Source organism: Chrysochloris asiatica, unplaced genomic scaffold (assembly GCF_000296735.1).
Source record: "Chrysochloris asiatica unplaced genomic scaffold, ChrAsi1.0 scaffold00031, whole genome shotgun sequence".
NCBI lineage: Eukaryota > Metazoa > Chordata > Mammalia > Afrosoricida > Chrysochloridae > Chrysochloris > Chrysochloris asiatica.
In genome coordinates, this window is record NW_006408549.1 from 3786709 (window position 1) to 3808636 (window position 21928).

At 38.6% G+C, this 21928-nt stretch overlaps 1 protein-coding gene across 1 annotated transcript in view; it reads right to left on the reverse strand.

The window, feature by feature from the left end:
- Nucleotides 1-21928, reverse strand: part of MTDH (metadherin) — a 75244-nt gene that overhangs the window by 37441 nt on the left and 15875 nt on the right. The window contains exon 2 of the mRNA XM_006859196.1: nt 18030-18131. Within this exon, the coding sequence (XP_006859258.1) occupies nt 18030-18131 (102 nt within the window). The remainder of the gene's footprint in view (nt 1-18029; nt 18132-21928) is intronic.

Sequence of the window (21928 nt, forward strand, 5' to 3'; positions counted from 1 at the left end):
TAACTTATATACGGAATGAGGTATTTATATACGGAATGAGGAATATGGTGTTTACAGAACAATACAATTAAAACCTATTGTTAGTTTTAAGAAGGAAAATGCTGTATTTACTGATTTGTTTGGTTTTGCATAAAGCAGATTGGTGGCATATCCCTTATATAACAAATTAATGAGCCAACTGTACAAAGCAGGTAATATTTTTTTGGTTTCAAAACAATGTCAAAATAGCCGCCGAGGTGACTCTGTATAAGGTTTCCCAGGAGCAGCTGCTAGGTTCGAACTACCGACCTTGTGGTTCGCAGTCCAGTCCTGATCCTATAGTGCCACACCAGGGCTTCTTGTATGTTGTTGGAGTCAGTTCTGACTCATAGTGACCCTACACAGGGTTTCCGAGGCTATAAATCTTTACGGGAGCAGAAAGCCTCATCTTTCTCCCACGGAACAGCTGGACTTGAGGCTCGCAGCCCGATTCATAACCACTACGCTACCAGAGCTCTTGTATGTAATAGTGTTTATTTAATAATCCAATAATAATAAACTATCCCCCCAACCACAACACCCACATACACATTTTGGGGTGATCTTCCAATTCCCTTTGATAAATTTTATTTTTTTTCTTCCTTCAGTAGCTCACTAAAACGTTTTATCAAGCATTCTATATTCAGATTAAGTGCTTTCAGGAGAGAATTAGCTTTCCTAAAATGTTTTTATTTTCTTGATATTTTGTGTACATCCATCTCAAAGGGCTTAAAGATTCAGTCACATGTATATTATTGTATGTTACCATACATTTAATTAAGTTTATAACTAGTAAGAGATTGTATCTCGATTATAGTTTATTATAAGGTTCTAAAGAGTAAGCAATAAATGACAGCTACTTACCTTTCCTATTAATAAACACATTTCAAATATTTTCATGTGGCACATGACCTTTTCCTAAAGGACATTAAAAACAGTCTCTGCAGATGGGAGTATATGAAAAACTACTATTGAAAGTTTTACTGTCCCCAAACATACTAAACTTGTATGTTTATTTCTGTCATTGTTCTTATGATCAGATGTCATTTAAATATACTGTTGTATTCTATCTACCAGAATAGGCTCATATCCATACTTAAAAAAAAAAAGCCAGCATCCAGGTACCATTATATGTACAGACTTCAAGGGGGTTTGACCATATTCAAAATTGTGTAACTATCACCCCTCCCTAATGCAGAATATTGCATCAACCTACAATGAAACACCACATCCAGTCGTTTTCAGTTTCCACTCCTCCTCCTCACCAGCAACTACGAATCTATTTTCTATCCCTGTGTCCTGGAATGGCGCTGTGGGTTAATGCGCTGGACGGTCATCAGTTCAAGCTCACCAGCTGTTCCTCAAAAACACTATGCAGGGTTGCTATGGGTCAGAACTGACTTGGCGATACTTCACAGTAACAAACCTTGATCCCATCCTCTCTTTAAGATAAGAGTGAGCATCTATCTTTCCAGTCTAGTACTAAGTCAAACCATTACTGTAAAGAACAGATTTCAAATATTTTTGGCTTTATGGTCTGCATAGTCTCTGTTGCAACTATACAACTGTCTTCTCTAGTGTATATATAGTATGTTAATGAAAGGCATGTGTGACTGATCCAATAAAATAAAATTTATAAAAACAAGATGTCTGGGTGAATTGGGGCCAGATTTTGTTGGACTTAACTTGCCATCCCCTTGTCTAGAGCAGTGTTAACCCACAGATGTAAATGTAAAATTTTCTAGTGGTGGTAGTTATGTGCTGTGGAGTTGGTTCTAACTCATAGCAACCCTGTATAGGGTTTCCAAGGCTATAAATCTTCACAGGAGCAGAATGTCTCATCTTCCTCCAGTGGAGCAGCTGGTAGATTTGAAGTGCTGACCTTTTGGTTAGCAGCCCAAGTGGTATCCCACCATGCTACCAGAGTTCCTTAGGTATATATTGTTGTTAAATGCCATCTAGTTGGTTCTCATTCATAGCGACCCTGTAAAGGGTTTCTGGGAGTGGCTGGTGAGCTTGAACTGCCCACCTTATGGTTGAAACCGACCTTGAAGTCCAGTGCATTATCCTGCAGCGCCACACCAAGACTCTTAGGCACACACAGGGGTTTCAGATAGGTTGTGGAAAGATCCTATTATCTTTCAGTTCTATTTTCCCACAACCTTTTTGATACCCCACCACACAATTACATCAAAGTACTTAACCAAATATACCTGGAACACCTATCACAGGCCAGATAAAGTGCCAGATGCTGAAGAGGTGGAGATGAAGACAGTTTATTTCTAGTAGACACAATTATAAAACTTAAAAGAAATGAGTGAATTAAAATAATTTTAATAACATATCCAACCATCACCTCAACATGCAATCAATATAAAGTTACTAAAAGATGTTAAGTGCTGTTGAGTCCGTTTCAATTCTAAGCAACCCTGTATAGGGTTTTCAAGGAGCGGCTATTGAGTTTGAACCACTGACCTTGAGGTTCAAATCGACCTTATAGTCCAGTGCTTATCCGACGGCGCCACACCAGGACTCCATTGTTGTCTTTTTAAGTGCCATTCCAACTCATAGCGACTGGGTATAGGGTTTTGGAGAAGCAACTGGTGAGTTTGAACTGCCAACCATATGGTTCAACCAACCTTGTAGTCCAGCACATTAACCTGTAGCGCCACACCAACACTTCCAGGTTCCATTAAGAGATAGTGTATGTATGTATATATGTATGTGTAAAAGAACATAAACCAAGTCTTCAAAATTTGATGTGCATTTCACACTTCACAGCAATTTCAATTTTGACTATTCACATTTCAAGTAGTTAATAGCCACATGTGGCAAGCAGTTACCATACTGGACAGTGCTGGTCTACTGGAAGCAACTAAAGGGGTAATTTAACAAGGGAATAAGAAGTATTTTGCTGAGTGCTGTAGAATTAGTTCCAACTCATAGCAACCGGCTATAGGGTGGGTTTCTGAGGAGTTGGTGGGTTGGAACCACCTACCTTGGCATTAGGGCTTTAAAAAAATTTCCACACACAATTTTTGATAAATTAATTCCTATCATTTTCTGTTCCTATGTCTTCTTTCTTTTCAGACTGGCATGTGAATGAACTTTTTATTTCCCCAAATTTGTGTATCTGAAAGCATATATTTGACTCGACTAGTTAAATATTGGAGTCCTGGTGTGGCTCTGAGGGTTAATGCGATGGACTGCAAGGTTGGTCTGAATTGCAAAGTTGGTGGTTCAAACTCACCAGCTGCTCCTCAGAAACCCTATACATGCTCGCTATGAGTCAGAATCGACTTGAAGGCACTTAACAACAAGTTAAAAAATAAAGTAGGAAAAGGTAAACGACTCTGAAAGAGACTTGATAATGAAGCGATGGTTATTCCATTTAAGGGAGGGAAAAGTCTTTTCTAATGTCTTACTAAGCCATAGCACTAAGTTTTTAAGGTCATTCTCCAACTCTGCAGATTTTGTGGAAATTCAACTAAAAAAATGTAATCTTCTTCATCTATCATTTGCTCCTGAAATTCAAGTATATGTTTTTATGCTTTTTTTCTTTGGTATTAAAAGCAAGGAAGAGCATGAGTGGAGCGTGAGATCCTACCTAGGAAAGCGGTGACAGCAGAAATGGTAGCAGAAGTGATGACATGGAGGGACAGTGGAGCTTCGGTCTCTGGGCCCACACACTGAGTAAAACTGTGTGTCTGTGGGCAGGAACCTGGCTTGCAGAATGTACCCTTTGGACATCAAATGAGTATGTATTTTTTATTTTATATGTATACATCAAATATTTTTGCTTTGTTAACTTATGAAATATAAGCTATAAAAGGGAAGTCACAGGGAGGAAGGAGGATAACAACTGTTGTTCCAGGGAAGGGATAGTAATCATTAAAATGAAACAAAGCTTACAATACGTTGAATGCAAAGCTGATGATTTTGTCTGCTAACCTTCACTCAATTCACAATAAAAAGTTTAAATTAAAAGTCAAAAGGACTCACTAAAAAGTTTTCATAGATTTCTAATCTAGCTACACAGTTATTATATGTTGTTAAGTGACATCAAGTTGGTTCCAACTCATAGTGACCCTATACAGGGTTTCTACGGAGCGGCTGGTAAGCTTGCAACAGCCAACCTTGTAGTCCAAACAGACTTTGTGGTTCAGTGCATTAACCCACAACACCACATTAGGACCCAAGTTATTATTCAGCTCTCTCTAATTAGCCCACTCACTTCTCAAAATAATCCTATGAAGTAATGCTATCATCACCTCCACTTTACAAATGAGAACACAGAGGCATATTGATACAATAACCCCACAATCACATGACTAGGAGATGTGGAAGCTGGAATTTTGATCCCAAATAGTGTTACAGATTCTGGGCTTCTATGAGTTGGAATGGACTAGACGGCACTTAACAAAAACGCAATTTTTCTGTTAGAAATGGGTTTCTTTTACAAGTAACACAAAAATAATTTTTAAAAACAAACTCAGACTATGTTGTGAATTTTTCTCAGAATACTTTCTTTACTGTATGAATGTCCTTAAAACAAAAAACAAAAAACCCAAAGCAAAACAAAACAAAAACACCCCCACTGCTGATCCTTGGTTGGACATTCTTTAACCATAAATGGATAAAGTATAATTTTTATCTCCCAAAACATACCTGCTATGTAGACAACCTTTTGGCATTATAAGAAAGATCAATACATTAGGAGTACTTGATTTTCAATTAAAGAAAAATGTGTGGTCACTTTTTAAAAGGTAGTTAGCTCTATAAAACATTTTACCACAGGATAACTAAGGCTTGACTTGATTCTGCTCCACATTTTGACACTATTCATATTTCTTACTGGCCTTCAACATACAGGTAAATTAAGTACGGTTAAATGGGAAAGGATGGATAGTCCAAGGGACTTGCTAATTATACTTCTCCACTTTAAACGAGCTTTCTCTTTATTCTTCATACAGTTCTTAATCTTAACTTTGAAATACAATGTCAAGTTGAAGTTAATCAAGAAGTGTTGCAAAAAACCTTTTCAAAGTAGAAAAGTTTGAAACTAATTTTTCCCCTTTTTGGGGGATGTCATCTAAAGTAGGTAGCTCAATGGCTCTGTAGGATTAGCACTGTACTAAGAACCAAAAGATTGGCAATTTGAGTCCACCAGCTGCTCTGCTGGAGAAAGAATATACAAACCTGGAAACCCAATACTGGTCACTATGAGTTGGAACCAACTCAACAGCACTTAACAACAACAATCAAAACTAAGAAACCCTGGTGATGCAGTGATTAAAGTGCTCAGTTGTTAACCAGAACCCAAAAAGCTGGCAATTCAAACCCAGCAGCCTTTACAAGAGAGACAGTGTGGCAGTTGGGTTCCATGGAGAGTTACAGCCCTGGAAGCCCTATAGGGCAGTACACTACCCTGTCCTATGGGATCGTTATGAGTTGGAATAGGCTCGATGGCAAGAGGTTTTATTATTTTTTTGTTAAACTAAGCTGAAAATTATTCCACTTGCTACTATTATTCCAGTGCATTTTCCTGAGAGGAAGAAACAGGAGTAGAACTGCAGGTGCAGGGAACTTCCCACAACACACACTTTATACCCTTATCCTGTTTAATTCCTTTCTACCAACAGAACTTGGAGTCCTGGTTGGCATGGCACTGTAGGATACTCAACTGGACTGTTAACCACAAGGTGAGAGGGAGGTTCACTGGTCCCTCCTTGGACAATACCATCACCACAGTAGTTATCATCGCCAGACAAGGACTAGATCTACATATGTTGTTAAGTGCCATTGAGTTGGTTCTGACTCATAGCAACCCTGTATAGGGTTTCTGAGGAGCAACAAACAGGTGTGCTTGAACCACTGACCTTGCAGCACAATGCATTAACACACAGCGTCATATATATTTAAATTGCTTTCCCCATCAAGCTTCATGACTAGGGACTCTTGTTTTGTCAACTGTTGTATTCCTAGTGCTTAGAATATTATGTTGCGCACAGAAAGTATTCAGTTAATATTGGTTGATCAAGTAAAGCATCTAAAATTGTCCAACTCTCCCTCTGCCACTACCTTCTTCCAATAAAACCTCTGAGCTTTATTTGTATACAAGTCACTAAATTATTTCAATGCTTGGTGGGAGCTCATAAGGCATGCAGCAGCAGCATGGCTCTCGACTCACAACCTTCCAACATTTACACGAACCCCTGAATGAGAACATCTTTTATCTAGACCTGAACTTTCCCAGGCTCTTACAGCTCCAAAATCCTAAAAAAATCAATTCCACTTCAAATTCCCATCTTCACATTCATCTTCTCATTATAGTTGTAAGACTGAGGCTGGCGTAGCCTTAAACCGGGTATCTGGCAGATTACGTGAAAATGAGGCAAGATAGCACTTGCCAAAATAGTATTTTGAAAAAAACTACCCAAAGCAAAATTTTGTATACTGGCTTCTATTTCCCTCTTTATGTCTAAGCGGACCATACAATACTTTGTGCGTTTGTGGGGAGACTACATTTACCTGTAATAAAGAAAAACATACACAATACAGCAAGCCTTATCTAATCTACAGAATTAGAAGGAAATACTTCTCTTTTAAATGGCTGTCATGAGTTGGAACAAGCTTGACAGCACTACACAAGAAGAAAACACGTTTAAGCCAAATCCTACAACTCACTATGTTTCAATCTCCTCTTGCACTTTATGCCTGGTAGTGTGCTGTGACACAGTGAAATAGTAGAAGTCTGGTTCTGGTTTCAGTTCTATTACTTATTAAGAGTTTAAACAGAAATCTAGGTTGGAAATGAGGTTTCCTTGGTTAAGATATAGTTCTCTTTAGTAGAAAACGGTTTTGTTTAGCTTAAAGGTGGCACTGAAATTGAATCCCAAGAAATCATAAAGTTACAAATGCTGTGGCACCAGGGAACTCAAGGGTTCAAAGGAACAAGAACCAGACAACTCCGCTGTATCCAAGCACTCTAGATGTCACTGCTGTTGTTAAGTGCCCTCGAATCAGCTCCAACTCATAGTGACCCTGTATAGCATTTCCTACGAGCATCTGGTAAGTTTGAACCACCGACCTTGTAGTACAAACTGCCCTTAAAGTAGAGTGCATTATATAGGCGCCACACCAGATTTCCCAAGGAACTAGACTGTATCAAAGGACTCTGGATAACGAAGTATAAATGAATGAGCATGTCTGTATTATAATAAAACTTTATTTTTACAAAGCCAGGTAGAGAACCAGATTTAGTCTGCAGGTCATAGTCTGCCAACTCTTAGTTTTAAACTGTATTTTCTAAGATGTATTATTGTTGTTGTTAAGTGCTGTCAAGTCAGTTCCAGCTCAAAGGGAACCTGTACAGGGTTTCCGAGGAACAGCTGGTGGGTTTGAATTACTGACCTTGTGGTTTGAAGTCCAGTGTTGATCCTACAGCTCTATACTTTGTTGTTGTTAGGTGTCATCGACTCGGTACCAATCCATAGCAACCCTATGTACAACAGACCTAAACACTGCCTGGTCCTGGGTTGATCTCATAATTGCTGCCACGTTTGAGCCCACTGATGCTGCCACTTGGCCAATCCATCTCGCTGGGGGTCTTCCTCTTTTTCTCTGACCCTCAACCTTACCAAACATGATATCCTTCTCCAGCGACTGGTCCTTCCTGACAATACATCCAAAGTATGAGATGAAGTTTGGCCATCCTGGCCTCCAAGGAGCACTCTAGCTGCACTACTTCCAACACAGATCTGTTGGTTCTTTTGGTAGCCCATGACACTTTCAATATTCTCCTCCAACACCATAACTCAAAAGCATCGATTCTTCTACGGTCTTCCTTATTCACTGTTCAGCTTTTGCATGAGGTTACTGAAAATACCATGGCTTGGGTCAGGTTCACCTTAGTCCTCAAGCTGACATCTTTGCTCTTCAACACTTTAAAAAAGTCTTGAGCAGCAGATTTGCCTAATGCAACACACTGTTTGATTTCTAGACTGCTGCTTCCACGAGCGTTGATAGTTGATCCAAGAAGAATGAAGTCCTTGACAACTTAAAATTTTTCCCCGTTGATAAGAATGTTGTTTATTCATCCAGTGGTATACTTATGTAAGCTAAAACATGACTATATAAGCAAGCTCTCTGAGAATGCAGGCATTTTCTGTTAATCTGTCATGGCTCTGAATTATTTTATCTTTCACTTTCTAAACATGAATTACCCATACAGTGTTGTTGGCAACCCTGTATAGGGTTTCTAAGGAGTGGCTGGTGAGTCAGAATAGCCTACCTTGTGATTCACATCAACCTTAAGGTCCAGTGCATTATCCCCCACAATGTCACTAGATCCATTTATACTCTAAAAATATATTCAGGACTTCAAAGTACCTCTGTTATGAGGATTGTTATCTATTGATATTTATTTACTTTATAAATTTGAACAGGTTATTTAAATATGTATTACTTTATTTCACAATAAACCCATTAGTGCTAGATAAAAACTTGAAGGGGCAGTGAGTTATGTCAATAGGGGAGGAACAACTCCAAAAAGGGTGAGAATGGTTACAGAACCTGAAGAATGTTGTCAATGACAGTGAATTATAGATGTGTAAATGGTTGAACTAGTGTATGCTGTGCTGTGTATATTCTCAAAAATAAATTAACATTTAAAATATATTTTTAAATTGTGTGTTGCCTTGTTAAACCGTAAGTCAGTGTTTCCCAAACAAAAATTTAAAAATTACAGCTGTGGAAAGCTTATAGAGCAGTTCTAATTTGTGAGACATTGTTTTAAGTCAGAACTGACTCAACAGTAATGGACTGGGCTATCTTTTAATAGTATTTTCAGATGATTGTGGGCATTCTTCTTTGGTAATACACCAAATATTAGCGATTGCTAGGGTCTGGGACTAGTGGGGGAATGAGAGATTGGGAGATAGTGATTTCTGATGAGCATGAAGTTCCTTTTTGGAATGAGGGAAATGTTCTAAAATTATATTGTGGTGATGGCTGTACAACTCTGCAAATATGCTAAAATCATATACTTAACACAAATGAATTTTATAGTATACCTCAAAATAAAGCTGTTGAAAACAGAAAAACAGTGCTGCTGGAGCTCAGAGAACGGTAAGAGATAAGAGATGCGACTAGAGCTAGGTCACACTGAAAGTTCTGGAGGTGTTTCGTAAGAGCAATTAAAAGTAATAAAAGGTTTTAGGTAGAATATGGGGATATTCATCAAGTAAGGAGCTCTGGTAGTGTAGTGGTTATGAATCGGGCTGTGAACCGCCAAGGTCAGCAGTTCGAAACTACCAGCTGTTCCGTGAGAGAAAGATGAGGCTTTCTGCTCCCGTAAAGATTTACAGCCTCAGAAACCCTGTACAGGGTCGCCATGAGTCGGAACTGACTCCACAGCACATAACAACAATATCCATCAAGTGGTGATTTCTTAAAATTTGTCGCAATATGGAGTTTCAAACTGTGTCAATGAACTGCTGTATTCTATTATATTTAAATACATAAGTCCCTCTTGTACCACGAATGGATCTTTCACTCTTGAATGATTTTGTAAGCAATCATCATTCAGCAAATCAGAAAATCACTGTTTACCAAGTTACACAGTTCTTCAAAATGCTAAGACATTTCAATACAAATTTGAAAACAATCGCCTTTGTTAATGTAACCACCAATTTTCATCAGAAATTATTTAAGTACTGGGAAGTTGTCAAGCTCATGGTAGAGACACAAATTTTCCAAAAATTTTATTTTCATCTGACAACAAATAATTTTATCATTTACAATAAATATTATCAGTTGTTTTCCTTGAAGTGACAGAACCATTTTGGTTATTTCTGAGGAAATGGCTGCAAATACCCAAATGAATAACCACGGTTTATCCATCAATTGTGAAAATGGGGGTTAACATGAAATAAGTAGATAGTTCGGTTTACAACTGAATCACAAAGGCAACCAGTATTGTTCCGTATACTTTATTCCTGCTTCCCTTTCATCAGAGAGAATGCTTAAAAAAGCATACATTTAAGGATACTTAACAAAATTAGTAATTTGTATTGCTTCAAGGATATGTGATGTTAGTGAAACCAGCATTTTGTTGTTTTCACTGTGTGTGGATGGCAGTGAAGGATATAATTACTACTAGTGGTTTGGTGGAGTCCTGGTGTGGCACTGTGGGTTAATGTGCTGGACTGCAAAGTCGGTTTGAACTGCAAGGTCAGTGGTTTAAGCTTACCAGCTGTTCCCTGGAAACTCTATATAGGGTCACTATGGGGCGGAACCAACTTGATGGCATTTAAGTAGTTTGGTACCATTGCCATGATTTATGTTGTGGTACCAGCAGTTTTGTCTACTTTACTTCTGTACCATTAGTGCAAACACCAACACAGTGAAGAAGAAAAGTAATGTCTGAATTATTATGAAAAGAGTTTTGCTTTCAGTGATTCCAGAAAGGGTCCCTGGGACCTTCTGCATGAGTTTCACAGCAAATACTTGACAAATGTGGCTTAAGTAAATTGAGGAAGCATTACATACTAGCTATGTGATCTTGGACCATTTACTAAATTCTTTTTATTGAGCAGAAAAATGCAAAAAATTTAATATTCCTCTCAGAGTTGTTAATCAGGATTAAGATAATGTAAAAATATTTTGTACATTGTGTAGCACCATACAAATAAGAAGAGGTTATTAGTACTTTTAACTAGTAGTTATTAGTACTTTAAGTAGTAAAATAGTCAACTAACCACATCCTGACAATCTAAGAGTAACCAAGTTGTATACACTTTTAATTTATTTCTCTTATGAACAATATTTACAATTCTACCTTCATTCAGATCTTTACTATTATAGATGCAAGATGGATCCATCAAGAATAAATGTTGCTGCTAGCTTAATCTAAGTTTTTATTATAATCGCACTTGATCCTGACCAAACTGCTCTAGGGCTTTCCTTCAGTTATGTCTGGATATGTTCATTTGTTTCATCTGAACAATGTGATTGTGTTCAACTGTTCATTTTTCTCTTTTTCTTACTGAAATAAATACTGCGCCCATAGTTAATAGTCTAAGTCAGTCTTTCCTGACTACCCAAGTAAGAAACTTTCTTCTCTTAACGTGGGCACTTCATGCCCATGTTACTAGTTATTGTCTCTTGTGCTTGTCTTTCCTTAACTAGATTAGTATCTGTGGGGGCAAGTACATCTTATACTTATCTTGATTCCCTTCAGCATATGAATGCACAATGCACTCACAACCTGGGAAATGGCCCTAAGTGCAATTTACTATAAAATAGCATCAAAGAGGCACTGAACTGTACATCCAAATAAAGATTTAGAAAACAACAGCAATTTAACCTGCTTTACAGATCGTACAGGGTCGCTATGGGTCGGACCCGACTCGATGGCACTTAACAACAACAACAACAACAGATCTAATATAGGTAACTTTTGTCATATATGAGGGGCTTCAAAAAGTTTGTGAAAAAAATTGCATTAAAAGATAATGCAATTTTTCCATGGATTTTTTAAAAGGTTTTTATTGTGGATTGAGTGAGAAGTTTACAGGGCATATCATTCGTTTTACATTCAACAAACCATATACCTTGTTTCATAGCAATGATTATACTCCCCTCCATGTACTATCAGTTAACAGTATTTCTCTCTATTCACTTTAGTTTTTAAAAAACAAATAAACAAAAAAACCCCACTCAGGCATATATAATAGTTTACATCTCCAAAGTGTACATTCTGCAAGTCTGCTCCTGGTCATCAGCTCTTAGTCCCTCTCTTCTTAGTCCATGAATCTAGAGTCCTCAGCCGCGCCCCCTCTCCACGCCCCCATCTCTGGCGCTGCTGCTTCTCTGGATAAGGTCCTGCACTCTGCTTGTGCGTTCCTCTCTTGATGGTCCTAGGGTCCTGTTTCTGGACTCTTTTTTTTTTTTTTTTTCTGTTTCTGGACTCTTAAGATTAAACTCTCCCCGTTTTTTGTTACAAAACTTCTACCTTTATAATTATGACAGTTGCGATTAGTCATGATAGCAATTATTCACTATTGAATCTTACGAATCTTATCCCCATCTCTTTTCACCAGACCCATCTAGACAAGATGACAGCTATTCAGTGGGGACTCTTTCTTTCCCCCCATACTCTTAAACTAAACTCCCTCTTGAAACTTTGTAAGTCAGTCAGTTCATGCCTTTATTGCCCCCTCATTTTGGGTAGCCAATGTCTAAGTTGTCCGTCCCTATCTACCCTGTGTACAGAGGGGATAGTATTGACACTTGATGTGACGACTCTTTCCCCTCTCTGTTGGTATTTAAAATAACTACCACTCTGAGTATAGGTCAGGTTTATCATGAAGATATATCTTCTGTCACTGTAGCTGTTCCAATCTGCTTAGCTTTCCTAGTGGGAATGTTCCACCTCATAAGGTTCTAGATAGGACACAGGATTCCACCTAAGGTCCTATACTCTGTAAAGGCTTTGCAGGAGGCCTATTTCACTGGGCAAGTTGTAGAACCCCTTTTAGGTATTCAAATCAGTTATAGGCTGAAGGCGGGCTTACAAGTTTTCTCTGATCATATTTCCCAACAATCCTTTCTATCCCACTCAAGTGTCTATTTTACAATAGTAGGCAAGGAAAACTAATATTCGTAAGCCAGTCAAGGATTTTAGTATTATTTTACCCTCTTCAAGCTATACCTAGATCCCTGTAACCCAGAGTCCTATTGTTCCAAGGTTGAGTATGCATCACTATTTACCTCTGTCCCACTAGGCCATGCAAACCTGTCTCAGTGTTCACCTATCTATCTTGTTCTTCTGCCTCCTCCCCGCTTCTTGTATTGCCCTCCCCAACACCCAAACTAAACCCTCTACCCCAACCCCATTGTGGTTACCTTATATTCCATTAGTTCTAGCCTCCATTTAAGACAGTCTATTTTATCCAGTAATCTACCCGACCTTCCCACCACCTGGGTCTCTGTTCCTCTGTGTTTACCTTCTTTCACATTGTAATTGTTTTGATCATAGACTGACCTCCCAGATCCTTTGTTCTTATCATTTTATTCTGTTCTTGACTCTTTCATTTGTCGACTGAGTTCAGGTTGATGCTGCCACGCACATCATTCTGTAGTTGTTGTTATGTATTCTTGTTGGTTCTCAGTCCACAGAACTTCCTTTAGGATGTTTTTCATAGCAGGGTTGGCTTTGGCAAAATCCCTTAGCTTCTTTTTGTCCTGGAATGTTTTGATTACACTATCATATTTGATTGACAACTTTGCTGAGGATTCTTGGGTGGCAGTTTTTTTCTTTCAGGGTTTTATATATGTCTCCCCATTGCTTTCTTGCCTGAATGGTTTCTGCTGAGAAATCCGAGCTTAATCTGAATTGCTTGCTTTTGTATGTTTTATTTCTCTTTTCCGTAGCTGCTTTCAAGATCCTGTCCTTATCTCTGATTTTGGAGAGCTTGATTATTATATGTCTTGGTGATTATCTTTTAGGGTCTATCCATCCTGGGGTTCATTGAGTTTCTTGATGCTTTTCACTTTGCAGGATGTTAGGAAAATTTTCTTCCAGAAGCTGTTCAACTATCTCCTCTGTGGGCTTGTGTGATTGTTCCTGTTCTGGAATGCCAATAATTCTTATGTTATTCCTCTTCATGCTGTCCAACATGAATTTTAGGCCTTCTTCAGATTTTTTAATCCTTTTTTGTATTTGCTTTTCTATCTTAGTAGTGTTGAGAGATTCATCTTCTAGCTCACTAGTTCTGGCTTCTATCTCTTCAATTTTACTCCCTTGCCCTTTCAGTGTATTGTCTATTTCTGATATTCTATTATTAATCATTTGGACCTCTTTCTGTAGGTGTTGAATTGTTTCCAATGCTGTATCTATCTTACTTGATTGTTCCTGTAGCGCTTTCCTGACTTCTTCCTTATTTTTCTCAACTTCATTGTATAGTATTTTGATGCATTTTATAATCATTTTTCTGAATTTCTTCTCAGGCACTTCCAAAGCCTGCCATCTTCCAGTATGGAGTGTAGGTCTACTTCCAGCTCATTTGCCTCAGTCACTTTATCTAGTTTCTGGACATGTGCAGATATGGTCGTCTGCTTCTGTTTTTTGGGCATCTTCAGGGGTTATCTGTGACCTTAATACTTAGGGTGGTATGTATTTTGGTATTTTTTATGCTTTCTGAATGCCTCCAGGTAGATGTGATCAGGAGATGGGTTTCCCTTTTTACTCTTCTTGAGAAATTTCAAGATGCCACTGTTGGTCGTTGTGATGTAACTTAGGATTTAATTTTCAGCCTATTTCCTTTTTTGTCTGCTTGTCCCTCTCCACATTCCCCATTCAAGCCTTTTTTCTACTTATAAACAGTTCAGGGCTGGCTGTGGCCGTTTGGCTTTAAGTGGAAATGGTCTCTTTAAATTTTGAGGAGATCTGTGCACATGCGTAGTAGAACCCTCAGAGGATGGGGTTGGGGTGTCCACTCGTTCAGGCACATCTATAGTCACCAAGATGGGAGGTATGCAGACAGCAAGGGACCAACAAACAGATACCAAAAAAAGGAATGTCCACACCTCTATCTCCGCGGCTCTGTCAAGTGTCCGTGGCTGCTCTGATCCTTTTCCCGCTTGGCCCCACACAAGATGGTGGCTCCTGGAGCAGTTGAGCATCCCAAACCAGAAAGCAATAGATTTCTTGCTTCTGCCACAAATTCCCCCAGCTGTAAGTCTTCCAACCTTCTAAATATTCCTTTATATGTGGTTCAGAGTACTGGGACCATCCCCTGAGCCTGCTTGGTCCTGTGTATTGTGTGTTGTTGCCAGCGGAGCTCCTCACTGCACTTCCAACCGATCTGCCATCTTGTTTGTTCTCTCTTCCATGGACTTTTAAAAATAACTTTTTTATGAGGCTTCCTTGAGCAACAAGACAAGGAATCCAATATTTTTAGCTTAAGACTATGATCGTGAGCAAAAATTATACTTTTCAAAGTGTGTAAGATGTGGCTTTGAAATGAACGTATATTGAGGTGAATAAACAGATCTAAGATGCTTGTTAATATAGTCATAAGAAGACTAATAAACATCACATACTTAAAATACACAGGCATACACACAGTATAATAGTATAAAAAAATAACTGAAATGAGATACTTGGATTGAATCAAAAAGTATAGATTTAAAATGTAGGGTGACTAAGAAAGCAAGCCAGCCATGAGTTGTGGCATTTATTATTGTGCAGAAAGTGTAACTGTTGTTGTTAAGTGCTGGTGAGTTGGTTCCAACTCACAGTAACCCTATATAGGGTTTCCTAGGAGTTGCTGGTGAGCTTGAACTGCCAACCTTATGGTTCAAATTGACCATGTAGTCCAGGGCCTTAAACCACAGTGCCACACCAGGACTCCCAGAAAGTTTAATAATAAATATTAAAAAAAATAATAAACAGGCAACAAACTAAAGGTCAAAGCTTTAAACTGAAAAAAGCAATAACAATGGAAAAGAAGGTGTACTATCAAGTAATAATAATAAAAATAAAAAACCATAATGATTTCTGACAGTAGAATAAGCTAGGTTCAAATCTTAGTTCAGAAACTATATGAAATTAGTGAAATTATGAAATCCCTCTAAGGTTCAAAGCCCTGTATCTGTAAAATGGGGCTATTATTATCTGCCTTGCAGAGTTTTACAGAGGATCATACAGGGCAGTCAAAAGCAAACTTTGTAATCAGATGGGCCTGATCATAACTTAGGTAACTAAGCCTCAGTTTCTCTTTTGTAAGACAGGTACATCACCTTTCAGAGCATTTGTGAAGATAAACAAATTACTCTATAGAGTATTAAAGTGCATCTGATGTTGTTGTTGTGAAGTGTTGTTGAGTCAGTTCCAACTCATAGCGACTCTGTATAGAGTTTTGGAGGAGCGACTTGGTGGGTTTGAACCACCACCTTTGCAGCTCAAACTGATCTCTCAGTCTGGTGCACAAAAAGTTGAATCTAGCTCACAATGACTCTATAGGACAGAGTAAAACTATCCCAATCAAGCTTCCAGGGTTGTAATCTTTACAAAACTATATCGCTACTTCTTTCTTTCACAGAGTGGATAGTGAATTTGAACCACCAAACTCGTATAGAAGCAGAACATTTCAACCACTGTGTACTTTATAAATTGTCTCTAATATATTAATATCCTTGTGTGGTGTTGTGGGTTAAGGCACTGGACTACAAAGTTGGGTTGAACCACAAGTTTGGCAGTTCAAGTTCACCAGTCACTCATCAGAAACCCTATGCAGTGTTGCTATGGGTTGGAACCAATTCAGTGGCACGTAACAACAAAACCTATATATGTAAACATATTCGTAAAAATACACATAACTCACCTTGAATAGTGCCTATCACATTGCATATACGTAATAAATGTCAATGATTAATAATTTAAAGAATTTCAGGGTGATTATTAACTTTAAACTGGTTTATACCAGATACTCTTAATCTATTTGTAATTAATCAATAAGAGATTAATGATGGTTCATAAATTATTCCAGCTACAAGTTTTCATGACAACTCTGGGGGTGTAAGTAGGCGTTAAGTGTAAAATTGTCCTGGTGTGGTGCTATTGCAAGGTCGCAGTTCAAACTCACCAGCTACTCTTTGAAAACCCTATACAGGGTCACTATGAGTAGGACTCGATGGCACTTAGCAACAACAACAACAACAACAACAGAGAGAACAAGGAAACACTAGGTGGTAAAAGTATAAATCTATAATAGACATGTAAGCTATTCACTCACCCTGTAAACTTACAACCCTACATTATTATGCACTTATTTATTTAAGCAAGTTGTTTACTATTTATCTGTCAAAGGCAAAGCGAGACATAACCTTATTTTCCACAAGTACCTTTTACTTGATGTCATCACACTTGTTGCTGTCTTGCCTTTACCCTAGTTTTACTGGGCTACTGAGGGTAAGTTGGTATCATTAGTTTGTTCAAAGGCATTTTGAAATTATAAACATCAAGAAACTGCAATAACCATCTCACATCACTGTTTCCATGGGGCTGAAGCTGGTTCTTAGAAACTACTTCATACACCAAACCTTACCCACCGCATAAAAAGGGCCTATGCACAAAAGCTTTAAAACAAATAGGGGGAGAGAAGAGTGTTCAATGTAAGAAACTAAGTTCAAAGTTGGAGGAGCCACTGCAAATAATTTTTTGTGCATTCTGACTACTTCCAAACCAGATTAAGTAAAAATGGGTTATTTCTAACAACTGTTGTTGTTGCTAAGTACACCAAGTCAGTACCAACGCATATCGACCCTGTTTAGGGTTTCCAAGGTGCAGCTGGTGGGCTTGGACTGCTGACTTGTGGTTAGCAGTCCAGTGCTTATCCTATAGTGCCAACCAGTTCTGGCAACTGGAAATTAATAAAATTAAAGGAATGTACCATTTATGGAGTATGACTGTAGTCTTATCTGGAAAATCTCAGAGTGTATATAAACCTTTTAATAGTGACCCAATATAGAACTTCTTTTGTTAAATAAAGGTAAACTGCCTCTAATAAGTAGAATGCTATGTGTCCATCACAACAGAAATTTATTTAGGAAAAAAACCAAACAAACCACTGCTCAATTTTGCTAAGTTTTAAAATGTCAGAGATATGCTATTAATAAAGGTAATACAATGTTTTCTCTAATATGAGGTATCTTATATATCTGGAACTGTAGTCAAAAGTGTTAAAAGTCATGATCAAATCTTTTTTGGCATTATGAATGTTTAAAATACCAGAGGAATTAAAAAATACTCAGTGATAAAACATTTTCTATTTAAGTAAACTCAAACTCTTACTACTCATTCACCTACTTTACAAAATTCTTATTTTCACACTTTTTCTTATATGGGGGTTTCCTTACAATTTCATGAAACACAAAAGCATCATTTCCATCAGGCACTCTCATTACTAAGGACCCTGGCATATTGCATATGCACCCATACCTACCTTTTCATTTTTCTTGTCGGGCTCTAATGGCGGCTTTGCCGTTACATTTCGAGGTGCACGAATAACTTCATCCTCAGTCACTTCAACAGTCCGTCCATTTGGCTGTTCATGCAACAATAAAAAGGATCATGTTACAAAATTGGTTGGCAGACTAAACCAAAGATTTTTACTCAGGAAACAGTATCTACTACAATCTAATTCTATTCTCTGACCCATATTCAAAAGGCTTTGTGTAATGTATCTAAGAGCTGATGGACTACTGTCCCATGTAACAGTGCTAGTCTAACAATATGATGAACTCATAAACAAACTCTGTTCTGTACCATAACTGTATTCTCAGCTTTCACCAGGTAAAACACTATAATGGAGACAGGAAAAGGAAAACTCAGCTGTATCTGCCCCTCTGACTACCAATTAGCCATGTAATCATGAAACATTTTATTCATTACCTTTGAACCTTATTTCTACACCTATAAAACAAGTAGCTTGATTTACCCAGAGGTTGGCACACATTTTCTGTAAAGCACCAGACAGTAAATATTTTAGGGTTTATGGACCATACAGTCTTGGTAACAACTGTATAACTCTGCCATTATAGCAAAAAAACCAACCACAGATGATGGACAAAATAACAAAAACAAAATTTTATTTACAAACACAGGTGAAGGGCCAGGCTTAGCCCACAGACCATAATTTAATGACCCCTGTATTAGGTAATCTTTAGTATCACACTAATTCTATTATGTACTCCTGGTATGGTGCTGTAGAATAAGCAATGGACTATGAACCACAAGGTTGGGGGTTCAAACCCACCAGCTGCTCCTCAGAAGCAGTGTCGCTGTGAGTCAGAACCAACTTGATGACACTTAACAACAAATTCTATAATAAAATGCTGTTCTGGGATTAAAAATCTTTGCCTACTCACTGCAACTTCCCTAACTCCTAAAATGTTGTTGTTGGTGTTAAAGGCTGCTGAGTTGATTCCGACTCATAGCGACCCTGTATAGGGTTTCCAAGGAGCAGCTGGTGAGCTTGAACCACTGACCTTGCAGTTCAGATGGCTTTGAAGTCTGGCATATTAACCCATGGCACTCCACCAGAAATCTAAATCCTAAAATAGTAGACAGCATTTAAAAGTGTTCATGAGTGGGACAGAATTCTGTCTGTGATTCCCAAAACTAACATAAGTTTTTATTTATTGTTAATTGAATGAAGTTTTACTGAGAAAACCAGTTTTATATTGAAGAAATAAAGTATTCTGTTTCATGTCAATGATTGCAATCTTCTCCATCCAACAGTTATCCATCCCACTTCCTCCCTGTAGTTTCTATTTCCATTCCACCCACCTTGTCAACCCTTCTGAACTTTGTCCTTAAGCAAATACTTTTCTTTTGATTTTGAATGGTTGACCATTACATGGTGAACAGACCTTAGTGCTGTTGTCTCCACCTAATAGCTATCTTGACTGAAAATTGGGCCACAAGGGTGAGTTCCTTTTAAGACCTGAAACATGATTGAGGGCCACAGTCTCAGGTTCCTTCAATCTTTTTCTGACCAGTAAGTCAGGTTTGTTTGTTTTTTTCCCCCATAATTGTGAGTTTTGTTCCACATTTTCTACCACTCTAACTGGGACCTTCTAATGTGATCCCTTTCAGAGTAGTTGGTAATGGTAACCAGGAACCATCTAGTTCAGGTCTCAAGAGTGATGGAGACCATTCACATGTTCCATTAGTCCATTGGGCTAATTGATTCCAAGTATGTTTACTCTGCACTTGGAGAGACCAATAGTTGCACCTCAGACGGATGTTCATGAGGTTTTAAAAATCCAGTCGCTACCCACCAAAGTATCAAACCTAGCTTTTAATCAGAATCACTCACGCTGTTTCTTTCTTTCTTTTTTTCTTAAACGTTTTTATTGTGAATTGAGTGATAGTTTATGTGGTGGACCATTAGTTTTACACTCATCCTATCATATTCGTTTCACTGCAATGATTACAATCCCCAGCATGCTTCATCATTCAACAATATTTGCTTCCATTCTTTTTTTGTATGTACACCAAAACATTTAGGAATATACTATCACAGCCAAAGGGCACACCCTACAAGCTTGCCCCCTGCCACCAGCACACATCCCCTCTTCCCTCTAGAGACTAGAGTCCTCAGCCACTCCGTCTTTCCATGTCATCATCTCTGTGGTCGCCATTTCTCTGGGTAGGGTCCCACTCTTCTCTCTTGATGGTCCCAGGGTCCTCCATTTTGGGACTGTAAGATCGACCACTCACCCCTTTTTGTTACAAAACTTCTACCTTTACAGTTGCAATTAGTCACAATTAGTCATGATAACAATTACTCAATATTGAATCATGAGAGTCGTGTCCCCATTTCCTTTCACCAGACCTGTCTAGACAAGATGAAAACTACTCAGTGGGGATTCTACCTCCCTGGAACACTCTGAATCTAAACTCCCTCTTGAAGACTTGTGAACTAGTCACATCATGCCTTTACCTCCCTCCACCCCTCATTTTAGTTAGCCAATATCTAAGTTGTCCATCCCTATCAACCTGGTGTACAGAGGGGATGGGAATGATCCTTGCTGTAAAGATTCTTTCTCTCTTGGTTGGTACTTTAAGCTACTACCTACACCCATAAGGAACTCTGGTAGCGTAGTGGTTAAGAATCGGGCTGCGAACCTTAAGGTCCTCAGTTCGAAACTACCAGCTGATCCGCGGGAGAAAGATGAGGCTTTCTGCTCCCGTAAAGATATACAGCCTCGGAAATCCTGTATAGGGTTGCTATGCGTCGGAACAGACTGAACGGCACTTAACAACAACAACCTACATCCATTAAGTATAGGCCAAGTTCATCAGTCGCAGCAATTTTTACTTCTTTTTTTCTAGTTTTGAACATCCAGTCATTGAAACTAGGTCAAATGTGCACTACCTGCAAGTTTGGGTGCCCTTGTGCATATTTCACCTCCCTTCGTATCAACTGGATGCTTCACTCTCTGCTCTAGCTGTCTGTGGCTATGTCCTTGTCAATGGGCTCAGGAGTCCCCAGTTCTCACAGTACTTTGGGCCAACCAGCTCTCACCATACTCCAGGTCGATGGGGGTCTATGAACTTGGTCAGACTCAGCCCACCTCTTCACTGCTGCTTTTCCCCCACTTCCTCTCACCAGTAGACCAACGTGGTTGCCAGCAAGCTTACATGCCTCGCTCATGTGTTCCCTTTGAGTTTCAGTCTTGAAGGGGGTTTGTCCTGAAGGGACATGACTGCTTGCGTTGATGGCTCCCTGGCGAACCACTTGTTTGTTCTTGTACTTCATGCTGTTTTTTTAATAAGCATCTCTGAACTTCATCACCAGAAGTTTATTTAGATTTATGAGTTTGATGAATGGGACCAGGTATCCACAGTCTAACATCTTTCTGCATGCTTGTTGTTGTTGTTATTAAGTGCCCTTGAGTCAGTTCTGACTCATAGTAACCCTGTATAGGTTTTTCAAGGAGTGCTGGTGAGTTTGAACCACCAACCTTGTGGTTCAAACTGATCTTGCAGTCCAATGCATCACACCAGGAATCCCTTCTGCACCCTAGCACTTTTCACTTGCCCAGTTCTTGCAGATTTACAAAAACAAAACAAAACAATGACTATCTATTCAACACAGCAAAAACATACTCAATAAAACTATCAGAATGTTCACAGTTCCTATAATTGACTTATCCTGCATTTGTCAGCAATTAACAGAGATATATACAATGGGGGAAAAAAGAGACCATTAACAACTTAATCCCCAATTTGTAGGCTTTCCAAAGATGTGAGATGGAAAATCAAAACAAAAGTGGTCTCTTAGCTGATTAAATTACCAATTAATCCACATTTTAAACTGGATCTTAAACAACT